We start from the raw sequence: 26,873 nt of genomic DNA, 5'->3' as shown, positions 1-26,873 counted from the left end.
AATAAAATCTTTAAAAAAGAAAGAAAGAAAGAAAGATTGGAAGCCAGCCTGGAGCTACAGGATGTTCCAACTCTCTCCTCATCTTGGCCACACCACTCCCAAATGCTAGGACAACATGAAAAAAAAAACAACAACAAAAAACCAAAAACCTCTAAGCCACTCACTGGAAGGCAGACAATGTCATCTAATGCTAAAGATTCCCAAACAGCAATCACTTTGAAAAGTGTTGTTGAACTTTGAACAATCACTTTGAAAAGCAAGTGAGAATTATTTTTAAACAATTAGTCCTGAGAACCCAAGTCTCAGTGGCAATGCCCACGGAGGAGAGAAGATACACTGTAGAATTACAAATGCAGCATGTGTTCATGAGACCTATGGACCTGCCCCTTCCCAGCTCCCTGGCAAATGAATAAAGAAAGAACTTGGAAAAGCCCTGGCAGAAGTCTAGTTCTGGAACTTGAGCTAACATTGTCTTCTCCTCCAAGGAGCAGAAAGACACAATCACAAAAGAAACCATTTTAAGGCATTTCACTCCTCCTGGCTTTGCTCACTCCATTCTTTTTAACCACTGAAGCTGAAGGTGACCCTGGAGGTCATTTCGTCCTAAGATGTGGCAGTCCTGAGGGGCTGGGTTCAAGAGGAGACAGGCTAAGCCCCAGCTCAGTGGAAAAGAATACAATCATCAGTTAGTGATGTCCGTCTGACATGTACACGCAGGGGCAGTCCCTGAAGGCACACTGGTTCCACACTTGATCATCCCGTGCTCCCTCATTTCACAGATGAGAAAACTGAGGTTCAGGGAGCTTAAATGATTTCCTTAAGGGCCCACACAAGTCACTGGGAGAGCTGGGACTGCCATTGAGGTCTTCAATCCTTTGGGTCATAGGGATTTATCCTGGTCTCCCGGTCAGACAGGATGAGACAATAAGACATCATAATAGTTTGTGTTACTAGAAGTTGTCCACATGGTATCCACAGGGTCCCCAAATGCCCCCCCACCTTAAATTCAGAATATGGACGTAAGGAGGAAGCAATATAAACAACCATTTCCCAATGCTGCCCTCATATTATTATTCACAGAGTTGGGATTGTACCCAAAAACTTATTTTTTTCCTACCAACTTTACCCAAACAATGACCCAGGATTTACAAGCTGAGGTGACTGTGCAGGCATGAACATTGTCTGGAGTAAAGGGACAGGTTTGTTGTTTTTTTTTCCCCTAAGATAACTCCCAATTTGAAAAACAAACAAAAATACACCAAGCTAGGGAAGTTCCCTGGCACCGGGCATGGCAGTGGAGGAAGTGTCTCTGTGTGGTGAGCTGCAGCCAGGCTAAAAGCTGGTTCATTCCAGAATGATGATTTTCACCCAGGGTTCTGATGTCCCAAGGCCCCTGATGTTCACAGTGCAGGAAACACTGCAGACAGCCGGAGAGAAGGGAACAATCACCTTTAACTTCTGGAAAGAGCCAACTGGAGACTGTCCTCCCCTCCTCCCCATAGCACAGTGACCACTAAGTCAAATACCAGCAGGGGCCAGCAGGTAAGGTCCATGACTGAAGAGGATCAGGGGTAAGTACTACAGCAGGAGAGGTGGAACAAATTTGGGGTTGCATGCCCTAGACAGAAGGGGTGACCACTGCTCAGTTCCAGGTGGAAAAGCCCTGTCCTGCCAGATCATCGGATTTTTCCAGATAAACTGGAAACCTAGATTATGGGAAATTTCACTGCTTTTAAATGACTGCTGAAAATAAAACAAAAGAAAATCTTAAGTGAGCCTAATGGTTAGGAACTTTTGGCACTTGCTGCTAGGAAGCTCAGGCGGGGCAATTCCTGCAGGAACCTACAAGAATAAATCAGCAGTGTGTGCGGGCATGGGCAACACAGAAAATAACACTCCAAGTATTCTGGCAAGGTACACCACCTCCTGGCCCCATCTCTTTTCCCTGTACCTGAGTCCTCGCTCTCACTGCTTATCACCCTGCCCTGCACACAAAACACACACATTCGCTGGTGCATTCGATTAAAAAATGCTTTTTCAATATTTTTATATCCTATATATTTTTGTAAGCAACCCTGTAAACTTATCATTACAGGGGCGAGCACAGATTAAGCATTTAAGACCTTCTGCCAATCACGTCAAGTGGAAGGGCAAGTTTTCTGAAAGTCTGAAATTACTTCAAAATAAAAAGATTTTGTTTTGTGTTTCTTTCGGGTGAAGGACGGAAGGCAAGGTTTTGAATGTGCTAGTCCGCACAGGTCCGCTTGCAGGGGTGTGTAGGGAAATCCGAAGGTTACAAGTGTAAGGCAAGTTCATTCAACCTTGGGCAGAGGAAGGAGAGAAAAAAAAAAGGAGCTTCGAGTTTGAGCCCCAGTGCAGCAAGTAAAAACCAGAAAGCAAATTTACATCCAACGCTTAAAAAAACCAAAAAAAATAAAAAAAACAAAAACAAAAAAACCACAACAAAATAACATTTCCCCCCTACACGTGCTTCTCCAATTTTCCCATCTTCAAAATTTCCATCTTCAAATTCCCCACTTCTCCCATCGCCTCTCCGCAGGCCCTCTGCAGCCTCGCTGGCTGCCCACTCCAAGAGACTAGGGATATCTTGCCCTCCATCAGGCGCCCGGGAAAATTCCTTCCTGCAAAGACAGCCGAGCAGCGAGCAGGAAACTCAAGACCCTCCCGGGGCGGCTGTGTGGCCACGGCCACAACTGGCTCCCGCGGAGTCGGAGGGAATTGGGTCCCTGGCTCTCCCCTTTGCCCGGCGAAACTCAACTTTTCCCTCCGGATCGCGGCCCCTTACCTGCGGCGACCCAGCGGGCCAGCAGCACCCCGAGGCAGACAAGGACCTGCGGCTGGGACGCCCGGACACCCGCGGCCATCTCGCCCCAGATGCCGGCAGGGGCTCCTCAGGAAACGCAGGCTCCAGCTGGGTGGGTGCGCGTCCCCCTCCCCAGGGCCCCGGTCCCTGGGGTACTGAGTGCTCCTCCCGGGTCCTCAGAACGACAGGGGAGCCCCACTCTCCACAGCCCCCGGGAAGGATGCTTGGGCTGAGCCCGATGTCCGGCGGTGGGAGCAGCGCTGGGCTGCCGGCGCGATTCTGTCTCCGGAGCGCCCGGCCCCGAGGTGGGAGGGCGCACCCCGCCCTCTGCGCCCGCCACCCACTCCCGCTCGCGGAAAACAACAGGAGCGGGACTCCCTCCCGCCTTCCATCCAGGCGGGAGCCCAACTTCCTCTACCTTGGCCGGGGAGGAGGGCTTTATGCAAAGGGCGCGCGCCCGGGCGCGCCGAGCCGAGTCCGGCCCGGCCGGGGGTGGAGCGCGGAGGCTGGTCCCTCCCCGAGCCCACTCCGCCCGGGACGGCAGCCTGGAGTCGCGGGGACAGCTGGGCCGGGCAGAGACCCGCAGCTGCCGCAGGACGGCACCCCTCTCCCGGGCGCTCCGGCTGCAGCACCCGGGGGAGCGTGGCCAGGCGGAGGGGCGGGCTGCCAAGCTGCAGAATTCAGGGTCCCTTCGGAGTCCCAGCTTAGCTCTTCGAGGGTTCTCCTGTGCTTTCCCGTGCTCAGGGCAGACGCCAGGGCCGCCATGGCTGTCTTCTTCTACCCTTTGCAAGTCTAGAGCAAGAGAAAGATGATCCCTTAGACCTCCTGCCAAAAGCGGCCACGAGACTCCTGTTCTGTGAACTAGCTGAGACCACACAGCAAGATCGAGAACCCAGGGGTCAGCAGAACTCGGTTCTCAGAGCTTTCTGTACCCCCCCCCCCACCGCAACCCCATCCAGTCTGATTCCCAGAGAGCTGAAATCCCTCTCCCCTGCCACATCTTCACTCCATCCTGTCCTAGGAAAAACAAGGTTACCATATCCTCAGGAAAAGTTGATACTTGAAACTGCCCTAGGTGGAACTTCCTTTAAAAAAAAAAATTGCAATTAGTACAGTAAAATATTACTTGCAGACTGTAGGACGTGGGTATATGGGTGTTTGCCTTCTTTCAACTTTTCTCTATGTTTGAAAATGTTCATCATAAGATATTGGGGCAAAAACCAAAAATTGCTACTAAGTAACATCATCTGAGGCGCCTGGTTGGCTCAGAAGGTTAAGTCTCTGCCTTTGGCTCAGGTCATGATCTCAGGGTGTGGGATTGAGCCCTGACTCCCCCGCCCCCTGCTCAGAAGGGAGTCTGCCTCTCTCTCTCTCTCTCTTTCTCCACTCCTGTTCTCTCTCTCAAATAAATAAAATCTTAAAAAAAGAAAGAAAAATCATCTGTTCTGTTGCCCAAAGGCCCCTTATTGAAATACTTCTTCCATGATGAAATCCTCTTGAAACTAATAAAAAGAGTGTGTTTTGCCTGACGAACTGAGCCATAAAATTGCACGGTTCTTCCCTTTTCCCTCTTTTGCGAAATGATTTAACTCTTCAGCTGGCTCCTGACAGTTTTCCTCCTTTCCCTTCAGTTTCGTGTTTCATCTTTTACCTTCTCATGGAAGGTAAATTCTATCCTAGATGACTTCTTCCTGTTTCTTCAGAGCCTGGCACCTCGCAACCACCCACGATGTATTTGTTAAATAAACAAAGGAGAGTTCGTTGGCTTTGATATTGTGGCTCCTCAAGTTTTTCCGACAAACTCCTTACCTCACATTCCCCACCTGAAGACAACAAGACAGAAATCAAATCAATAGCTGGCAAGTTTCTAGCTGAGGATCTGGAATTTTCTGTGACCCTGGTGGTACATCAGGTGGGGAATTGTACAGAGCAGGCCCTCCTGATATATTTGCTGGTCAAATGCAGGGTGCTTATGACCAGTTCTCCACCCCTCAGAAGGATCAACTTCCTGGGATGGTTTATAATGCTGATTAGTTTGCTTGGCTGGGGCCTTTTTCCAAAGCCACTTTAGAAACTTAATCTCATTGGGCCCTCCCTACAATCCTTGTACCTAAGAAGTCATGCAATCCCACTTAATAAATGAGATACCCAGAGCTCCAGGAGGGTCAGCTCCAAGTCACTGAGCTGGTTGGTGGCAAAGCCAGGACGGGGGCCCATCTCTGTCCCACACCAAGTCCTGCCAAACAAAATGATTTTGTTACTTATACAAAGGCTACCATGGTCTGGATGCTTTGGGGGTCACCGGACCAGCAGATATGGGCATGCCCCTGAGCAGGGCTCCAAAGACAGCTGTGTGGCCCAGGAAACACCCACCCTCTCTGGTCTGGGTACAGGCTGTGGCCAACCCTGAGAGAGACAGAAGCTGTTAGGAAATGCCCCACCCAGATGTCCCATAGCACCTCAGACTGCTCTGAATAGTAGAAAGCATTCTGTCTAGACCAGTGACCAGTGAGGTGGGGGTACATCGTAGGGTCCCTAACAAGGTAGGGACCTTTCAGAGCCCTAGTTCTATGATCTGTGCCTCATGGGTTGTTAGAAAGACATGAGTGAGTGACTTGCAGGAAGGGACTCAGCAAAGTGTTGTTAAGGCATCAACCCCAATCTATAGTCATATATTCATTCTAAATCCCACAAGCATATATTAATTAAACATAAGGCTCAAACACCTTTCTGCTCAGGCTGCTACACAAGGCTTTTTTTATTTTGTTTTGTTTTCACCTCCGGTGAATTGAAAAAACTTCCCCTTGGCTAAGTGCTTTACCTACATTACCTACATGAATTCACCAACTCCTCAACAAAACCCTGAGAGGTAGGGATTATCCTTCAGAGAGGCCAGGGGACACAGCAAGTGAAGGGGGGGGGGTGGAGGGTGGGGAAGGGGTCTGATCTGAACCCAGGTCTGAGGCACAGTTGTCTTAATCAGTGTTGGAGGGAGGGACGGAATGGGGCTCCCGCCTGACTGTAGCCAGCCCTCCTACGGCCTGGGTCTCTGAGGCCATCAAGCTACCTATTATTTCTGCCCGGCTACTCCTCTTCTCCTGTCCTCTCCCTAGAGGTAATGCTGAAAGGTTTCTTAGCAACAACCTGCTTCTCTGTTCAACCTAGAGATATTCTCCTGGGGGCTTCAGAAAGAGCAGGCCATTCAGGAACAGCTGGGGTAGCAGCTTGGTTACTCAGTAAGCTCTGCACCCCTGCACTTCAAGAAGTATAAAGAGGTGCATGACCATCCTACCTCTACCCCCGTGGAGAGGCCTGGGACCCACAGGCTGGCACCTCAAGGGACAGGGACAACAAAACCAACCAGGCTTGTTCTCTGGAAAAGAAAGCCTGCTAAGCCTTCCCAAAACACCCCCTCCTCCCACCTCTCCTCTGCCCTTTGCCCAGAAGAAAAGAACTGGCAGGCAGAGGCCATAGCAGGAAAGTTCCTGATCAGGCAAAGTTCTAAGAAGAAGCTGGCAGGATGAGATAGGAAAGTGGAAAAATGGAGAGCTGTCAAATGAGTCTACTATTTTTTACCAGAACCCAGCCTCTCCTCTCTGGACTGGAGACCAGGAGGGTGAAGTTTGGTATCTCTGAGTGGCAAAGAACCACAGAATGTGGAAGGCGGACCCAAACCCAGAAAGCAAAATAGTGCACACAGACGGATCAAGGAAATGACCAGCCAGTTCTCCAAGAAATGGGCAGCCAGGGAGCTGGAGGGAGGGGGATGGCTCACCCACATAAGAGATGGATGCAGCCTAGCAGGTAAGCTGGTGAATGTCTAACCAGACTCTCCTGCTGGTGGTGATGGGGGGCAGGGGCGACGGTTGACTTGTAGTGTTTGCCAATTTCCCTGGTGTAAATACTTCCACCATAACCAATTCCAGGCTATCACTGTGAAGTGACTTTAGTGGATGTACAACCAGTTCTCCCAAGCCAGCACCCCTGGAATATACCACTTTCCCCCAGTGAGATAACTCCAAGGGGGGAAACTTTTGACTGGATGGCCCAGGAGCCAAACAGATGACTCAGGTAGAAAACATTCTTTGATCAGTCTCCTGTTCTTTGATCTCACGCTCATCTCTTGAATGCCATTTGTTGGCGAAAATAAATGTGATTTTCCTAACTTCAAATTGGGACATATGGGTTGATAGCAGCAAGTATATTAAATTTACGGCAATAGAAGAACTTAGTTAACTCAGGGTTTCCAGAGAAAACTTGGATGAAACATTTTTCTGAAGGTGACACACCTATTTCTTAAATGGCATTTGCTTTTGCCTGATTATAAGCATATCAGTCTCACTCACAGAATAATGAAAAACAGAAAAATAGGAAATAAAGTGTAACCATAAGCCATCTAGAAATAGTCACATCACTAGAAACTTCTAGTCATTTCTACTGAGTTCCAATGTGTGTGATTTTTTTTTTTTAACAAGGCTGTGATGACATTTTACACAAAGTTTTGACTCCTGCTCCTTTCTTTCTTTCTTTCTTTCTTTCTTTCTTTCTTTCTTTCTTTCTTTCTTTCTTTCTTTCTTTCTTTCTTTTAACAAAGATTTTATTTATTTGACAGAGAGAGAGCACAGCAGGGGGAATGGCAGGCTGAGGGAGAGGGAGAAGCAGGCTCGCCGAGCAGGGAGCCCGATGCAGGGCTCGATCCCAGGACCCTGGGATCATGACCCGAGCCAAAGGCAGATGCTTAACAACTGAGCCATCCAGGTGCCCCTCCTGCTTGTTTCTTTAGCTTTATAAATATACACTGTGATTTTTTTTTTTACAAGTAACTAGTCCTTTTAATTGGAAAAGAAATAAAACATTAATGATAAAAAAAAATTCAAATGAGCCTTGCTGACATTGTGCCAATGTGAAATAAGCCTGTCACAAAAAGACAAATATTGTGTGATTCCACTTATTTGAGGTGCCTAGTGGAGTCAAATTCCTGAGAGAGAGTTAGAAGGGTGGTTGCCAGGGGCTGAAGGGAGTGGAGTGGGGTTTGTGTTTAATGGGTATGGGGTTTCAATTTTGCAAGATGGAAAGGTTTCTGGAAGCAGATGGTGTGATGGTTGCACAACATTTTAAATGTACTTAATGCCTCTGAACTGTATGCTTAAATAGGTTAAGATGGTAAATTTTATGTTATGCATATTTTACCACAATTAAAATTTTTAATGCAGAAGAAAACAGAGAAGTGGGAGAACAATGAGAAAAAATTAATACACACATGTGACAGAGAACAGAGACAGTTCACTGGTATTTGTGAATTAAAAGTGAACATATTGAAAAAAATCCAAGCAATTTTACAGTGCAATTATATCTGAAAAGTAAGACTTCTGCTCACCTTCCCCTGGTCCCAGTCCTCTTCCTAGTAACATCCAGTCTTGCCAACTTCTGGAGACTACAGTTTTTACTGGTTACCTAATATGCACCTGTTGGAATATTATACAGCCATCAACAGTTGTATTTTCAAAGTTTATGTAATAATAGAAGATTTGGCTATTATGATTACCCAGATGTGTGAAGTTCAATGAGGGTTTTTTTCCCCCCAGCAGCTTTATATACTATGAATTCACTCACTTATTTTATTATTTTTTTTAAGTAGGCTCTACACGGAGCTTGATCTCAGGATTCTTGAGATCAAGACCTGAGCAGAGATCAAGAGTCAGATGCTTAACCAAGAGCCCCTGAATTCATTCATTTAAAGTGTATGGTTCAGGGGTGCCTGGGTGGCTCAGCTGGTTGGACTTCCAACTCTTAATTTCTGCTCAGATCATGATCTTGGGGTCGTGAGATCCAGCTCTACGTCAGGCTCCGTGCCCAGCAGGGAATCTGCTTGGGAATCTCTCTCTCTCTCCCTCTCCTTCTGCCCCTCCCCTCTGCGAGCTCTTCCTCTCTCTCCAAAATAAATAAATAAATCTTTAAAAACAAATAAGTGTATGGTTCGGTGGTTTTTAGTTGTCCAAGTTGTCCAGTCGTCATCACAATTTCTTACTTTTGCCACCCCAAAAGGAAACACCTCACCCTTTAGTTATCACCCTCCATTCTCCCCAGGCCCAGCCCCTGGCAACCACGAATCTACTTCCCATCTCTGTGGATTTGATTATTCTGGACATTTCATATAAGAAGAATCAAAGAACATGTGTGGTGTCCCACTGCTTTCACTCAGCATAACGTTCTCAGGGCTCACCGGTGTCGTGGCATCTCTCAGCACTTCATTCCTTATTGTGCCCAAATTATAGTCCATGGTACGGAGAGACCACATTTGTGTTTATCCATTCATCAGGTGATGGACATTCAATAAACATTCACGCCACTAAGTGACCCAGAAAACTCAGGGCACCTCTTTGCTAGTTTCTTCTCTGCCTTACTTACCCATCACTCCATGTATGTCTTCTAGAAAGTAATGGTTCTTGCTTCCCTGGACGCTCTGCTGCAAGCAGGCTGGCATTTACAAAAGCCTGGTACTCTTTGCTTAGTTTGGGCTCTGGGTATGCCAAAGCACCTGAATGCGAGTTCAATCAAGTAGCATTTTATGGCATTGTTTTTCCTTTTCCCTAAGATTTCAGTCAAACTCCTTTGGAGATATATAGCCAAGAATGCCCAACTTTTTTTTTTTTTTAAGATTTTATTTTATTTATTTATTTATTTATTTATTTATTTATTTATTTATTTATTTTTCAGAGAGAGAGAGAAAGCACAAGCAGGGGAGCAGCAGGCAGAGGGAGAGGCAGCTCCCCACTGAGCATGGAGCCCAATGCAGGGCTCGATCCCAGGACCCTGGGATCATGACCTGAGCCAAAGGCAGACGGTTAACTGACTGAGCCACCCAGGCGTCCCTAAGAATTCCCAACTTTTTAGGGCTCCAGCATCTGATCATTGCTTGCTTCAGTTCTTTCTCCCAAACCTGCAAAAGTTCCATCCTATTTCTCAAAGCCAAACGTATTAAACTTAATTCAACATTAAGATTTTTGCAATCCCTGTCCAGGAGAACTTAGTCTTACTAAACTGGTAGTGACATGGTAACCACTTGCGTCCTGTCTTTTCCAGTGGATGGCTGACTTCCTGTAAGATTTCCAGGAAGCTCCCTCAGAATATATACTATTTGCTCTTGCCAGGCCCACTGTCCATGGAATGTCTCCTTCCATCCTCTGAGCAAACTTCTGAAGTAGGTACTCTTTCTAACCTACATTTTACTAATAAGGAAGCTGAGGCTTGGGGAGGCGAAATAACTTTTCTAATGAAATCACAGCCTCAAGTCCATGTTTATAAAATGAATCACTTCTGCTCTGGGCCTCACATTTACTCAGAGAAGTAAAACCTTGGACTGGGGAGACACTTCAAGGATTAAGAACCTTGTGATGAGGGGTGCCTGGCTGGCTCGGGCAGTGGAGCATGCGACTCGTTTTTGTGTTTGTTTTAAAGATTTCATTTATTTATTTGAGGGAAAGAGTAAACTAGAGAGAGTGAGCACGAGTGGGGAGGGGGGATAGGGAGAGGGAGAAGCAGACTCTCTGCTAAACAGGGAGCCGGACTTGGACCCAATCATGACCTGAGCCGAAGGCAGATGCTTAAGTGACTGATCCACCCAGGCACCCCAGAGCATGTGACTCTTGATCTCAGGGTTGTAAGCTCAAGCCCCACCTTTGGTGTAGAGATGACTTAAAAATAAAATCTTTAGGGGCGCCTGGGTGGCACAGCGGTTAGGCGTCTGCCTTCGGCTCAGGGCGTGATCCCGGCGATCTGGGATCGAGCCCCACATCAGGCTCTTCTGCTATGAGCCTGCTTCTTCCTCTCCCACTCCCCCTGCTTGTGTTCCCTCTCTCGCTGGCTGTCTCTATCTCTGTCGAATAAATAAATAAAATCTTTAAAAAAATAAAATAAAATAAAATCTTTAAAAAAAGCAAAAAGGGAACCTTGTGATCAAAACTTTGTACCCTCTCCCTAGAAAAATGCTCATATTCCCAACATTTTAAAAGCAATTTCAAGGAGTTAGGAAAACAGCAAAACAGAATAAGCCTGGAGGTTTAACCAGAATTGTTGGCTGGGCCCAGGAGGAAGGGGAAAAAAAAAAAAAAACAACTCACTTACAAGCTTGAATCACCAGGTGGCGCTCTTGGCCCTAAATGGACTCTGGGTCCCACAGCCAAGGTCTTCCAAGAGATAAGAGTTGCGCCAAGCTGCATGGAACTCAAAGAATTTCAGAGATTATTGGTTCAAACAATAACCCTCACCATGTAGAGGAGGAGAGGAGGCGCAGAGTTGTTAAGGAGCTTTCTCAAGGTCACAGCTCATGGACAAGGCCAGGACTCACCCACTTATGCAAGTTCACATATTTCTGAAATGTATCACATAGTTCCCTCACTCTGAAGGGAGCACAGTGGACACAATGCAGTATTTTCTCATGGTGATTCTAGCAACGAGCTTTTGTGTGTGTGGACATTGTGACCATTGGCTCCTGTGCTGTGTTATCTGTAAAAACTAGAGGGGTTTATCCCCCGCACAAAATGGCCCTAGACTGCTGTTTCATTGTTAATTCCACTTGTGGGTGAGGCAACGAACACAGGTATTGGTCCTCCCATGCGTCAGGTTTGCTTATGTTTCTGTGTGTCCTTAGGAAAGTTATCTTCCCCTTTCTGAGCCTCAGTTTCTGGGGCCAATGAGTGGATTTCAGGAGGCATGTGCCAGTAAGGTGCCCAGCAGCTAGTAGACACCCAATAACCGGTACGTATGAATATAATTGTACTTCTTGCTACTGTCAGTATGCTACTTTAATTTGCTACTTTAACTGCTACTTATATATTTTCTTCCTTGGAGCCCACATGACTAAGCTTGTTAGAGCACTACGTCAAGTAAGAATACATAGGCACTGAAAGAGAAAAGTGCCAGTTCCTTCACGGACTCTGTGACAGTGGTTTTGTGGTTTGGCAATCCGGGCTCTCAGCTGGGTGCTTTCACAGGATAGAGGGCATTGGTGGAAACAGAAGGGAGATGGGAGATTAGATTCCTGGAAAAGTAAGTTGCCCTGAGGTTCAATAACCCTAGATCACCTCTTCCTTTTCAACATGTATTTCTGACCATTCCAGTGGTAAAATACCAGTGAAATTGTATTTTTACAAATATAAGACCTCCAAAAGCGAAACCCCAAGGAACATGAAATTTCATCTTTCAGCAGATTTGTTCATTCTTTTAAAGATGCACACCCTTCAGGGACTCACACATTTCAGCCCTGGAGGCCAGCCACTCCCCTCTGTTCTCTGTCTTTACTGGAGTTCTGGGTACTAGGCACTGTGCTAGATGCCGGGGAACAAACAAGAGCGTGGCCGCTGTCTCGAGGAGCTCACCCTTACCCCCAAAGCTCCAGCCATATCAGACAACAGCTGTTTCAACCAAGCCATGTACTCACTACACCTCCCTATCCCCCAACTGCATTCTTGCACTTTCCGCTGTGAAGGATGCCCTTTGTTCCCTTCTTCATCTGGATGATTACCAGCAATTCTTCAAGCTCAAGTGGTCACCTCTTCCAGGAAGTCTTCTGTGGTGTATACAGGTGGTACGGGTGCCCTTCCTCAGCATTACCCTAGCGCCCTGCAGAAATTTATATCCTAACCCTTGCCACTCTGAATTAGAATCATTGCTTTCCATGTCTGCCTTCCCTGCTCCAGCCTGGAGCCTCCTTGAAGGTACAGACAGTGTCTCAGCTATTTCTGTGTCCCCAGGGTCAAGCACAAGACTTGGCACATTATAGATGTTCAGTAAATGGCAAGTAAACAAATAGAGTGTTGGCCCTAACCGAAGGGGACGCTGAATATAGTACTCAGGAGAGCATTTATTCTGGCAACTCTTGCTCACAAAACTCTAGAATCTTGCAGATGGTTCTTCTTTGCCAGAAACTATCTTCTTGATCATCAATTTAGTTTCTCTTTCTGGGCGACATCTGGTCTCCTTTCAGTTGCCTTTGTTTTTTAAGATTTATTTATTTAGGGCTCCTGGGTGGCTCAGTCTTAAGTGTCTACCTTCGGCTCAGGTCATGATCCCAGGGTCCTGGGATCGAGCCCCACATCAGACTCCCTGCTCAGCGGAGAGCCTGCTTCTTCCTCTCCCACTCCCCCTGCTTGTGTTCCTTCTCTCGCTGTGTCTCTCTCCGTCAAATAAGTAAAATCTTAAAAAGAAAAAAAAAGACTTATTTATTTATTTTAGAGAGAGGGAGAGAGCACGAGGAAGGGCCAGAGGGAGAGGGAGAGAGAATCTCAAGCAGACTCTGTGCTGAGCATGGAGCCGACTCGAGGCTCAATCTCAGCACCTTGAGATCAGGACCTGAGCAGAGACCAAGAGTCAGAGGCTTAACTGACTAAAGCCACCCAGGTGCCCCTCCTTCAGTTGCTTATCTTCTCTGCCTCAGGGTGCAGCCTATCTTTTGGGGGCATCTCCAGCTAGGTATGTATCAGATCACAGGGTCCACTGCTCTTGTCCTCAACATCTGCTTCCTTAGTGACTTCGTTTTCTCATGTGCTCTTTCCCAGCCTGCATTCCAGTCTTTTCTAACCAGCTACAGGAGAAGGCCTGGGTTCTGGGATCAAACACACTTAGATTTCGATCTAGCCCACTGCTTCTAAGCTACGAGATCTCTCTGAACCTCAGTTCCCTCCACTGTAAAATGGGAATGATAATTCCTGCCCTCACCCGTTAGCATGGAACCTGACAGAGATGGGAGCTGGATAAATGTCGTCATGCCATCTGGGACATGCAGAATACGCATACATAGTGTTTTATTTCATACTGTATTGTATTTTTCAATCACATGGAAATATATTAATAAAATAGAATGTAATAATTATATTATATAAATTATATTATGGCTCCTTATAATTTATAGTCTTTAATAATTACCATTATAAAAATTATGATTTCTCTACATTTTATATGTCAAATAATCAATGTCATCATACTAATTAGTTGGCTTAGTCTAGTTTCCTAGCTTTTAAAACCCTTTTTGCTAGTCAAGTCCGAAGAAGTATGTTCATTGTTTTAAAAGGAAAATTTGCGAAAATATAATTTAAAACAATTGAGTCCATTTGTGGGACATGAGAGTCCCTGTAACAAATTTCAAATTCTGTATTCCTCTCTAAAGAAAACCGCAGTTAACCATTTGTTATTTATCCTTCCAATTATGCAGTTGCATACATACGTGTTATAGACAACATATAAAGATACAGCTTTTTTTTTTTTTTTAAGATTTTATTTATTTATGTGACAGAGAGACAGCCAGCGAGAGAGGGAACACAGCAGGGGGAGTGGGAGAGGAAGAAGCAGGCTCCCAGCGGAGGAGCCCGATGCAGGACTCGATCCCGGAATGCCAGGATCACTCCCTGAGCCGAAGGCAGATGCTTTAATGACTGCGCTAGCCCAGGCGCCCCAAGATACAGCTTTTTTTTAAAACCACAGATAAGATCACACACTCTATATATTCTTAAGACGCTTGCTTTTTAAAAAACCCTTTGCATAAAGTTTACAATTCAGTGGGTGTTTGTATATTCACAAGGTTGTGTGCAACCATCACCCCAGTCTGATTCCAGATCATCTTTATCCCCTCAAAACGAACCCCATACCCATGGGCCGTCCTCCTGTCTTCCAGCCCAGCCTCTGGCAACCACAAATCTACTTTCTGTCTCAATGGATCTGCCTCTTCCAGACATTTCATATAAATGGAATCAAACAACATTGGCCTTTTGTGTCTGGCTTCTTTCACTTGATATTTTCAAGATTCATCCACATTGTAGCATGTACCAGGACTTCATTCCTTTTTTGTTGTAAAAAAAAAAAAATTTTTTTTTTAAGGGCGCCTGGGTGGCTCAGTCGGTTAACCGTCAGACTCTTGATTTTGGCTCAGGTCGTGCTCTCAGGGTTGTGAGACGGAGCCCTCTGTTGGGATCTGCACTCAGCGCGGAGTCGGCCTGAGATGCTCTCTCCCTCCGCCCCTCCCTCTGCTCACACACATGCTCTCTCTCTCTCAAATAAAGTCTTTTTAAAAATGTTTTTAGGGGCACCTGGGTGGCACAGCGGTTAAACGTCTGCCTTCGGCTCAGGGCGTGATCCCGGCGTTACGGGATCGAGCCCCACATCAGGCTCCTCTGCTATGAGCCTGCTTCTTCCTCTCCCACTCCCCCTGCTTGTGTTCCCTCTCTCGCTGGCTGTCTATCTCTCTGTCAAATAAATAAATAAAATCTTTACAAAAAAAAGTTTTTAAAGTGTAGTAAAAAACATATAACATAAAATTCGCCATCTTATTTTCGAGTGTACACTTCAGTTGTGTTAAGCACCTTCACGTTGCTGTGCACAACAAAAGATGCTCACCATCACTAATCATTAGACAAACGCAAATCAAAACCACAATGAGATATCACCTCGCCCATTAGGAGGCTATTCCAAAACCCCCCAGAAAAAAAAAAAAAAAGCAAGTACTGGAGACGACATGGAGAAACTGGAACCCTCATGCACTGTTGCGGGGACCGATAAAAGGATGCAATTGCTATGAAAAACAGCATGGCAGTTCCTCAAGCAATTACAAATAGTAGAACTACCACGTGAACCAGTAATCCTAATTCTGGGTATATATCCAAAAAAATTGGAAGCAGCGTCTCAAAAAGATATTTGCGCACCCATGTTCATAGAAACATTATTCACAGTAGCAAAGAGGTAGGAAGCACCCCAAATGTCCACTGACAGATGAATAATGAACAAAATGCAGTACATACAGACCGCGGAATATTATTCCATCTTAGAAAGGAAGGAAATTCTATCATACGCTACAACTTGGGTGAACCTTGAGGACGTTATGCTAAGTAAAATATGCCAGTTGTGGGCGTCTGGGTGGCTCAGTCTGTCAAGTGTCTGCCTTTGGCTCAGGTCATGATCCCAGGGGCCTCAGTGGGGGCCTGCTCAGTGGGGGATCTGCTTCTCCCTCAGCCCCTCCCTCTGTTCCTCTCTTTCTCCCTCTCTCTGTCTCTGACACACTCTCTCTCCCTCAAATAAATAAATAAAATCTTTTAGAAAAAGAAAATAAAATATGCCTGTCACAAAAAGACAAATACTGTTATGATTCCACTAATATGGGGACTCTAAAGTAGTCAAATTCATAGAAAAAGATTGTAGAATGGGGGTTACCAGGGGCTGGAGGGAGGAGGGAAATGGGAGTTCATATTTAATGGGTATGGAGTTTAAGTTTTGCAAGATGAAAAAGTTCTAGAGATTGGCTGAACAATGTGAAAATACTTTTTTTTTTTAAGTTTGTATTTACTTTTTTTTAGCAATCTTTATACCCAGTATGGGGCTCGAACTCATGATCCCAGGATCAAGAGCTGCACGTTCCTCTGACTGAGTCAGCTAGGCACCCGCAATGTGAATATACTTAACACTACTGAACTGTACACTTAAAACAGTTAAGACGGTAAATTTTATGTTATGTGTTTTTTACCAGTTAACTTAATTATTTTCTCTTATTTTATTTATTTATTTAGTATTTCTATTTGAAGGAGGAAGTGGCTGATCTGATTCTAAATTGGATTTATGATATTTGAGATATCTGAAGTTTCCAACTAGGGAGACCTTTCTTCACCTGTGTATAAGGAAATGTGCCGTATGCTAACCCTATCGCATCTATAGACTATTTTGGATGTTTTTTAAAAAGATTTTTAATTATTTTTAAGCAATCTCTACACCCGATGTGGGGCTTAAACTTACAACCCTGAGATTAAGAGTCAGACGGTCTACCAACTGAGCCAGCCAGTCACCCCTATTTTGGATATTTTTTTACTGTGCAATGGAGGTATATTGGTTACATATATAACTTACGTGAATTCCACTATATTCACTTAGAAGAGAGAGAGAGAAATTTAAGTTTACTTAAGAAGAAATGTGCTTTTAAAATTTAAATTTACTACAATTTAAATAGCCTGGTGGCTGGGGCAGCTGGGTGGCTCAGTGGGTTAAGCGTCCGACACTTGATTTCAGCTTAGATGATGATCTCAGGGTCGTGAGATCAAGCCCCGTGTCTGGCTCCATGACTGCTTGGGATTTTCTCTCTTCCTCTGCCCCTCCCCAGCTTCCCCCACCTAAAAACAAACAACTAAACAAATAAATAAAGTCTGGGGGACTACCCCTGCTTTTGGCCTTACACACTGACATTAGATCCTAACTTCTATGTAAGATATGTGGGATCTGCACTGTTCTCAGGTTCCTTAAGATTTTATATCTCAACTCACCCTAAAGGCAAATAAGACGCTGCATTTCCCTGAAGTATTTCCATCACTCAAACTCAACCCCTCCCACCACGAAAAGTGCAAATAAACCCCGGAGTCATCAACATCCTCGAGTTCAAAGCAACTAGTAACCCTGATTGGGTTCATCTGATGGCAAAGCAGATGAAGATGAAAGCTACATGTTTTTCTGTATATGTGACATTTGCCCTTCTGGGACTTTGACTCAACCAAAGGGAAATGGCTTGGGATGCTTTTGTTCCCTATTCTCTCCCTATTCCTTGGACTTCTGGACAGCAAAAACTAATTCAAATGAGTTGGGGAAATAAAAATAAATTCTAGGCTCGTGTGTTTTAATAAATACAGTTTCTTAATTTCCAGAGCATGCAGAAAGTTCTAGTAAGCTCATAAAATTTTGGTAAGTAGAGATGGAGTCTAATAAGATGACCGATATCACACGGAATTAGTATGAGCTGTGTACTCATTCAAGGCACTTGCCAACATGGTGCTTACACATTGCTCCGTCCTGAGTGGGTTAATCTCCATGAAGGCGTGTACATTACTCGTTTGTTCCTTGTAGAGGACATGTCTTGCTTTCGCTTTTTTTGCCTCTATTTCTCTTCTTTCTGGCATCAGCACAATTGTTTTTCTTTGGAGAGCTGTCCCCAACCCTAAGAAAACATGATTGTGATGGAGCTATGGGGGTGGGTGAGGACCCAGATGAGGTCAGGGGTGAGTTGATGAGGGCTGGGGACACACCCCAGTCTGGATTCGTGAGGAGCAGTCCCTGGATACTGCTGGAGGTGTTGAGCAATGGAAGCCTTCTTTCTGCTGGGGTTGCTAGCCTAAATGAATGTGAACTTGAGGCTGTCGGTGGCTATTACTGGTTACCTATCGCGGTGTCACAAATGACCACAAACTTGGTGGTATAAAACAATATCATTTCTTATCTTGCAGTTTCTGTGGATCAGGGAGGGGCTGGGTGTGCCAGAGCAGGGTGCTATGAGTCAGTCTCTCAATGTGTCAGATATGGCTGGGTCTCACTGTCAGGAGCTCGGTCAAGCTGAGAGAGAGAGCTAAAAAAGAAAGTGTCCGACCTCTAATCTTAGTTCGATGGTAGAAGCAAGAGGCTGGACTCAGCGAATGCACCTTGTCTCCCCGTTGCATATTCCCCCATGGAATGGCGCAGGGTGATCAGCACAGATGTGGGGGGTCATTTCGCTGTTGAAAGAACCCCGAATAAAAGGCTCCAGTGGTTTTTTGGATCCTAGAGTTTGGGGGGGGGGATGCCGAGGATGAGGGAGCAGGAGTGGAGTGGAAAATCACTAGTACTGAGTCAGAGTGGAGGAAGTGTCTTCAAGGTCCTGTCTTCCCTCCAGAAGGAGGCCGTGGCACAGGCAGCTGAAAAGGACCTCTGCCCAAGACCTCAGATAAAGAGACCCGGGAGTTAAGGTGCTAGGGCTCGGAATACAAATGCGTGCAAGAGCATGAGTGGTCACGGGGGTGTGAGTCCTTGATGCATCTCCCTTCAGAGACTGCCGTGTGCCTGCTGTGCACCAGGGCTAGTGTGGGAAGGACAGCTTTCCCTTCAGAGGCCTGCCAGGTCCAAAGCCTTTGTCATTCATTGCCTTTGGGCAGGCCTGGGAAGTCCCACGTAGGTTTTGAACCAGGAGCTGGATACCCCATTCATCAGAAGCCTTGACTGGGGAATCATCGGCTTCCAACCTCTCTTGGTGGATGTGGGTAGGATTCAGTTCCTTGTGGGACTATTGGATGGAGGGCCTCAGAGCCTCACTGGCTGTTGGCCAGAGGCTGCCTTCAGTTCCTTGCCATATGCCTTTCCACGTGGCAGCTTATTTCATGAAAGCCTGCAAGCCAAGAAGCCTGTAGAGAGTGTGTGCTAGCAAGCTGTAAGTCACAATCTCCTGTAACCTAATCACAGAAGTGACATTCCATTAGCACTGTTGTATGCCATTGGCCAAAATTGGGTTACTCAGGGGGAAGGGATTATACAAGGCCATGAATACCAGGAGGTGGGGATCTCCAGGGCCTTCTTAGAAGCTGCTACCACAGTGGCTTTCTGGCAACATAAAGGGAGAGTCTACTCAAGATTGAAACCAGCTCAGAGGCAGCGAAGCCGAGAAATAGGAGGGAGACAGATACTTACGACACCACTTAAGCCCCGGGATCCAGGCACTTCTGAAGCCAACCACCCATTGGTGTCCCGGGACCCAAACTAATTATTATTATTATTATTTTAAATATTCTGGTTTGCATTGGGTTTTAGTCACTTGCAACTGAAAGAATCCTGATTAACATAAAAATAAGCTGGCCAGATTCTTCGGGTTTCATAGGATAGAGAGGTGCTGAGGTCATGTCATGGACAAGGTGTTTGCTGAAAGGATGCTGGTGGTCTGGCACCTACCTGGAGCCCGGTTGTGGAGGAGGTCAGTTCTGGAGGTCAGAGGTCTCTGTCTCTCCAGGTGCCTGTTTCTCTCTGTGAATCCGTTGTTTTTGCACCGCTGATGGGCCATGTCTCCTCTATTCTATATATACGTTTACCCAAACTCCCTGCTGCCTCTGATTTTTAGCCTGTGCAAGACTCTTGATGGCCTCTCTCTCCCCCCTGTTCATCTTCTCCTTTCTGTATCAGCTCCTGACATTGACACCTGTCTGTTCCTCCTGGGGGGCGAATCTGATTGGTCAGGGCCATCCTGTGGAGCACTTGCTGGCCTCCGTTTCACATGTGGTTTGACAAGTTTGTGGACTGGTTGTCAGGTGGATTGGGGGTGGACTCATGAGGGCTTCCTAGGGAGCTGTGGGCCTGGCAGGCACAAAGATGCAAAGCAAGCCATTTCTCATGAAGGTGGTAAAGATTCCAGTTTGAATAATCATTAATTTGATAGCGGTAAAGTCTGAATGAATGAGGCTTCACTGAGTTTCAGCATGATTTGGGGGAACTGGTTTCTATTTCTAGCTCCTTTTTAATGAGGAGATGATCAGCATTAACTAAGGACTCTTTCTGTTGCAAGTAAACAACCTCCAATTTAAACAGGCACAGGTCCAATATGGAATTCGCTGGCTCATGTATCTGCAAAGCCCAAGGGTAGCTCTTGCTTCATGCTTGGCTGCATCCAGAGGTCAAACAGTGTCAATGTCATCATGTCATGATGGCTCTCTCTCTCAGAGCCACCTCCCTCTGTGTTGGCTCATTCTCAAGCAGCCTCTTTTGTCTTGGTGACAGGTGATCACCTGCAGCTCCAGGCCAGCATCCTTTTTCCTTAGCAGCACCGGCTAGAAGAGAGATTCCCTCTTCCCAGTGGTCCTACCCAAGGTCCCCAAACAGAATCTCATTGGCCTGGCTTGGTCACCTATGCATCCCTGAGCCAATGGCAAGGCCAGAGGGATGCAGTGCTTTCACTGATGTGACCATTCCTGGAGCCCCACCTAAACCACACGCACTGAGAGTGACAGAGGAGTGTTTCCCCAAAGGAAAAGTGGGGTGCTATTCTTTGAAAGAGAAATGAATGCTGGCAAAACACCACTAGCGTCTACACCTGTTAGTCTGTCCATTTCTGTTTCCCAGTCTCTCAAAACATGTACTGTTTGTGGAGTAACCCTGCAAACAACCTCTGAGCCCACCAACACATTTGCAGGTGACTTCTAGAACTTACTTTTTCTTTTCTAATTGAAGTGAGATTCACATAACATAAACTTAACCATTTTGAAGTCAACAAAGCAATGGCACTTAGTACAGTCACAATGGTGTGCAACTACCACCTCTATCTCGTTCCAGAGATCATGCGACCTGAGCCAAAACTGAGAGTCGGAGGCTTAACTAACTGGGCTACCCAGAACCCCTGGGGTTTCCTTCTTTTAAAAGGCTGAATGATATTCCGTGTATGGACAGACCACATTTTATTTATCTGTTCATCCCTCAATGCACATTTGGGGTGCTTCTAGTTCTTGGTTATTGTGAGTAATACTGCTTTGAATATGATGTGCAAATATCTCTTCGAGATTCTGCTTTCAATTCTTTTGGATATATACTCCAAAGTGGGATTGCGGGATCATCATAATTCTGTCTTAAATTTTTTGAGGAAAGAGAATTTGCTTGTTTTCAAAATTAATTTTCTAATTTTTTCCTAAAGATATTTTATGCAGAAGATGCCAGTGAAAACATAAAGCGTGTTTTAAAATGCGTGGCAGGGCACCTGGACAGCTCAGTCAGTAGAGCGTGTGACTCTTGATCTCAGGGCTGTAAGTTCGAGTCCCACATTGGGTGCAGAGATTACTTAAAAATAAAATCTTTAAAAATAAAATACAATGCTTTGAAATTCTCATTGCAGAAAAGCAAACATCTCAATATAAAAAACCTAATGCGGGGAATCCTGGAGACCAAGATCCTGGTCAACCTCCAGAACAGTGTCTTGGTCCAGATTCCATGGCCAACAGCCAGTTCCTGGGTCCCCTGGAGTCCCAATTCCAAATCAAGCATAGCCTCAACAACAGTTTCTAAACCGTTGCCACGGGACGGAGCTTTATTTTTGTCTAGGCCTCTCTGGCGAAACGCCTTCCCTAGTAGAAGCACGACAGAGCAAAACTGGAACGAAGCCATTCCACCAAATAACCACATCAGTGAATTTCCTCCCCTCGCTTAACAAACAAAAACAATCTGTGGTTTGTCAGACTCATTCATTTGAGTCGACCCAAGGGCAGCACCTACAGGAGTTCCCTGTCTAGACACACACACAGACAAGTTACCATCCAGAAAGGCAAGTATGTAGTGGGTGTATGTGAAGAAATAGAACATCTCTTGTTCTCTGCTTTCTTTTTAAAAATTGCTTTCTCCACCTCCTTTAACCCATGAAGGGTGCTCTGAGTAATCAGTCCTTTGGGCGTCTGCGGCATGCCAGGAGCCTCCCAACTCCCCCAGGGTTGGATCTTCAACCTGAATTTCTAGGGCACATCTCGGTTTCTTGCGTGAAAACGAGGCTTTCTGTAGGCATTTGCAGGAGCACTGGGCTCCCCCGCTCTGGCTGGCAGAAGCTCTCTCTCGGGTGCCTGCCTCTCTGCCCAGACCTGCTCCAGACTCCGTAGACCACTCACCACAGGACCAGACAGTTCTCTTCTCAGATGGATGTCGGCCTTTTTGGCAAGTCCCTGAGATTTCTGAATTTCTTGCGCTCCACTTTCCTCAGCTGTCAAATGAGGGGGAAAATGAGAACCAGCCTCAATGTCTAATAACAAATGCATGATTAAATAATCCACAACACTGTGGTATTGGACAGCCATTTAAAAAAACAACAACAACATTTTTTGGAAACATATTTAACATCAGAAAATGTTCAAAATAAAATATGAAATACATAATGCAGAATTATGTATGTATTCTTATGTAGATCATAAACTCTACCTATATTGTAAAAAACACTAAGATGAGACTGTGGAGATTGAAACATTTGAAATAGATGACAGGGTGAACCTGGTTGATCACGAGGCTCCCTTTTCGCTTAAAAATCAACCAGTCACAGAGGCCCTACCCAGTTTGGAATGTGGTATCTCAAACTTAAAATGCAAATGTTCTTTGACCTACTTTTAGGATTTTATCCTCAAGATAAATCAACCAACCAATTAAGTGCTTTGAAGGTATGTGCAAAAGGGTAAGTATTTGCAGAGATGTTTCTAGAGCATAGTAGTGAGAACGCCTTACATGTTCCCAAAGGGGGGGTTTGTGTTTATAAACAAGGGAAATCCATTCAGTAGAATCCTGTGCAGCTCTTAAAATGTTGCTGTATTGGGGAGCCTGGGTAGCTCAGTCAGTTAAGAGTCAGACTCTTGGTTTAGGCTCAGGTCATGATCTCGGGGTCGTGGGATTGAGCCCCCCTATTGGGCTCTGTGCTCTGCACTCAGCTCGGAGTCTGCTAGAGATTTTCTCCCCCTCACTCTCTCCCCCTCTGCTCCTCTCCTTGCTCATGCTCTCTCTCTCTTTAAAATAAATAAAATCTTTTAAAAAATGCTGCTGTATTTATTTATAGACATAGTTGGAAAAAGCGAACAGAGGCAAATTACACAACAGTATATATGTCATATTGAAATCATACTTTCATATATGCATATTCATATCTATATACATAGAAAGAAGTCTGGAAGGGGGCACCTGAGTGGCTCAGTTGGTTAAGTGTCTGACTCTTGATTTTGGCTCAGGTGGTAATCTCAGAGTTGTGGGATCGAGGCCTGCATCATCAGGCTCTGCACTGGGCACGGAGCCTACTTGAAATTGTCTCCCCTGCTCTCCCTCTCTTCTTCTTCTTCTTTTTTAATTTTATTTATTCATTTGAGAGAGAGAGACAGACAGACAGAGCACAAGCAGGGGGAGAGGCAGAGAAAGAGGGAGAAGCAGACTTCCTGCTGAGCTGGGAGCCTGATGTGGGACTCGATCCCAGGACTCTGAGATCATGACCTGAGCCGAAGGCAGATGGTTAACCATCTGAGCCACCCAGGTGCCCTGCTCTCCCTCTCTTAGAGAAGAGAAGAGAAGAGAAGAGAAGAGAAGAGAAGAGAAGAGAAGAGGAGAAAAAAGAAAAGAAAAGAGTCTGGAAGGAAATACAGCAAGATGTCCATTGCCTTGGGTGATAGGATTACTAAGGATTACTAACAGACTTTACTTAATTTTATGTTTGCTTATTTATGAATTTTATATAATGAACATGTAATAAAGTAATAGCTTCCTACTTGGACATGCCAGGCTGTACGTGAAGCACATCATATGAGTTTCATTTGATCCTCACAAGGATCATCTCAGGGACATTGGTAAACCCAGTTTACAGATGGAGAAACTGAGGCTTGGTGAGTGTAAGTCATATGCTATATGAGTTTCCTGTGGCTACTGTAACAAGTGACCACAAACTCAGTGGCTTACAACAACGCAGATTTATTTATTTTATTATTTTTTAAAAGATTTTTTAAATTTATTTGAGAGAGAGAGAGGGAGGAAGAGCACAGGCTGGGGGAGGCATAGAGGGAGAGGTAGAAGCAGACCCCCAGCCGAGCAGGGAGCCCAACTCAGGGTTTGATCCCAGGACCCCAGGACTACGACCTGAGCCAAAGGCAGGCAGTTAACCGACTGAGCTACCCAGGTGCCCCTGGCAACACAAATTTATTATCTTACAGTTCTAGACAGTAGAAGTCTGAAGTCTCACTGAGCTAAAATCAAGGTGTCAGCAGAGCTATGTTCATTCTGGAGGCTCTAGGGGAGACTCTGTTTCCTTGCCTTCTCTAGCTTCTAGAGGCCATCCGCACTCCTTCACTCATGGCCCCTTCCTCCATCTTCAAAACCAGCAATGGCTGGTAATCTTTCTCACATGACATCACTCTGGTTTTGATAACCCTGTCTTCCTCCTCTCATTTAAGGACCTTTGAAATTATCTTGCACCCACCCAGATAATCCAGGATAATCTCCCAATTTTAAGGGCATCGATGAGCAACCTTAATTCCATCTGCAACCATAATTCCCCTTTGCCATGCAAGAGTCACAGACTCTGGGGTTAGCATGTGGACAGCTTTGAGAGGCCATCCTCCCTTTTACCCAGGTTCCATAGGTACTGGGTGAGGAATTTGGAATATGACCCATTCTGTTTCCCATACCCATGCCCTTAGATTATGCTACGTGGCTGATTATTTGTATACTGAAGAAATTTTTAACTTTTTTATAGGTTAAAAAAGTAGAAGGCTATTCCCTTTTTTGTCTCTTTAGCCTTATTCAGCCTTATTGCTATGCCATCCATCTGTCCTTACCTAAGTGTCCCATTCCAGCAAAATCCGTCTGCCCACTGTTCCAACACCCCAAGCTCGCTTCCACTTCAGCTTGTCCTGAATACTGTCTATTAAACTTGGGAGCGTCACTCTTGGTCATCTGAGAAGCTGTGCAAGGAATTTATTAGGGGAAATGGCTGGGCAAATAAGTGAGGGAGTGAAGAAAGGCTGGGAGAGCCACCTGACCCTCAGTGCTAGTGACAGGGAAGGAAGTGTCTATCTAAGGTGCAGTTTCGAGGAAAGCAGGTAAGCCCATCTTGACTACAGAGGGGCCCCAGCGTCCCTGCTCTGCCTCTGTATCTTTGCAGAGCTCAGTCATTCCCCGGGGGGAAGCCTGCCAGAGTATGGCCTTGGCCTGAAGGCAGAGCACAGCACCTGGGACACTGGCCAAATCCTCTTCCAGCACTCAGAGTTAAGAGGCACATTCTCATGGTTGTCAAGTGGGGTCTTCGCGGTGACACCTTTCCTAGAAGAAGCTTTCTGGACGCCAGATCATGACTGTCTCACCTCTATTTCCCCCCTGCACTCCCAGCTAGAGTGTGCCTAAGGGCTTTGCGTCTGGCCTTTGTAGCCAACCAGGCAGGCTTTCATCCAGTTTTGTCACTTAACACCTTCCCAAGCCTCAGTTTATTTATCTATGGAATGGGTTAACAGCACTGCCTCCCACATTGTGTTGGTGTGAGGATGAAACGAGACGTGGAGTTTCAAGGTCTTCCTTGGGTCAGGGCCTGGCACATGGCAGTGGTGATGGTCAGCAAATGGCAGCCATCCTCATTGGAGTACTCTTTGGCCTAGCATGCCTAATAAAATTTTCCTGAAACTATCTACCAAGTGTTTTAATGTATGTGTATAAAGATGTTCATTTCCGCAGTATTTGTAAAAAGGAAAAACCAACAAAAAGCATAAATGTCCAACATCAAGAGAACTGTTGAAGAAATTGTGGTGCATCTAGAACAGAAGCAGCTGTTAAAATAATAATCTATTTTTGATACAGATATTCTATAATGGTAGAATTTGTTTTTTAGAAAGGGAGAGAAAGGGGGGGCAGGGGAAGAGAGAAAGAATCTTAAGCAGGCTCCACACCTAGCACCAGCCTAACAGCAGGCTTGATCTCACCACCCTGAGATCATAACCTCAGCTGAAACCAAGAGTCCAAGGCTTAATCAACTGAGCCACCCAGGCACCCCTATAATGGTAGAGTTTAATGCAAGTTTTTAGTGAATAAACAGAATGAAATTGTTACTGAAATTATTGTTACTGATGTTTATATCCTAGAGGTGGAATAGAAATGATTATTTACTTCTTTTAGGTTTTTTTTCCTCCTAATTCTCTACAATGAACTTGTATTACCACTAAGAAAACAGCATTTTTTATTACCTGCGCAGGGGCGGTTATCAATGTCGATGGCGGTCCTTAGGTCAAACAGGATAAGGACTATTAAATAGCACCCATTATATTTAGTAAAAAGAAAGCATTTCGCGGCCACCGTGAGAGCAGTTTTGGCAGAGGCAGAACCCCTTGTCAGCAAAACAGAAAGAATAATTATGGCTTTTAAATTTAATTTAAAAAAAAATCACTTCCCAGGAATCTTGTTTGCACTAAATGGAGACCGGGGGATCAAGTACATGTTCAAATATATTTGTCCGTTGAGAAAAATGCTCAAAAGTTCGACCGCAGGTCCTCTCACGCGGCAGTTACCAAAACAGTGAGCATGCGCGAAAATACAGCGAGGGGAGGGCAATCAGGCTTGCTGTAAAACGTGGGGAAAAAGGCAAGGCCTTACGATTTCTGCACTTAGAAAGCAGCGTAAAAAATCATGCAAAATGGTAAAAACAAAAACAAACCTCAAAGCTAGTTTAATTGCATTCCTTGAAACATTGGGCTTGCAAACCGAGCCACAGTTCTTGCCGCAGGGGCGGGTAGCAAGCCCCACCCGTACAAGACGA

The 26,873-nt window shown here is 45.5% G+C and overlaps 2 protein-coding genes across 6 annotated transcripts in view; both read right to left on the bottom strand.

Moving 5' to 3' along the window:
* Positions 1 to 2,890, bottom strand: part of VSIG10 (V-set and immunoglobulin domain containing 10) — a 30,519-nt gene extending 27,629 nt beyond the window's left edge. For 3 of the 4 annotated variants that reach the window (XM_026514971.4, XM_044389891.3, XM_057306032.1), the window contains exon 1: positions 2,807 to 2,889. In XM_026514971.4, the coding sequence (XP_026370756.1) occupies positions 2,807 to 2,885 (79 nt within the window). In that variant the 5' untranslated portion in view covers positions 2,886 to 2,889. Of the gene's footprint in view, positions 1 to 2,806 lie in introns of all 4 variants that reach the window. The other variant, XM_026514974.4, reaches the window with a different exon arrangement.
* A 22-nt stretch (positions 2,891 to 2,912) lies between these two features.
* Positions 2,913 to 26,873, bottom strand: LOC125283041 (translation initiation factor IF-2-like). Of its 2 annotated transcripts, XM_057306034.1 has the most exons (4): positions 26,772 to 26,873; positions 22,222 to 22,313; positions 8,202 to 8,289; positions 2,913 to 3,616 (listed from the first exon to the last, which is right to left on the bottom strand). In XM_057306034.1, exons 3-4 carry the CDS (start codon positions 8,233 to 8,235, stop codon positions 2,913 to 2,915), a joined length of 738 nt encoding a protein of 245 aa, XP_057162017.1. In that variant the 5' UTR covers positions 8,236 to 8,289; positions 22,222 to 22,313; positions 26,772 to 26,873. The 2 variants fall into 2 exon arrangements, with proteins under 2 accessions (XP_057162017.1, XP_057162016.1); XM_057306033.1 differs by lacking the exons at positions 8,202 to 8,289; positions 22,222 to 22,313; positions 26,772 to 26,873 and adding an exon at positions 3,951 to 5,051.

The sequence above is a fragment of the Ursus arctos genome, unplaced genomic scaffold (genome assembly GCF_023065955.2).
Source record: "Ursus arctos isolate Adak ecotype North America unplaced genomic scaffold, UrsArc2.0 scaffold_34, whole genome shotgun sequence".
Lineage (NCBI taxonomy): Eukaryota > Metazoa > Chordata > Mammalia > Carnivora > Ursidae > Ursus > Ursus arctos.
This window is presented reverse-complemented; position numbering and strand designations above follow the sequence as displayed.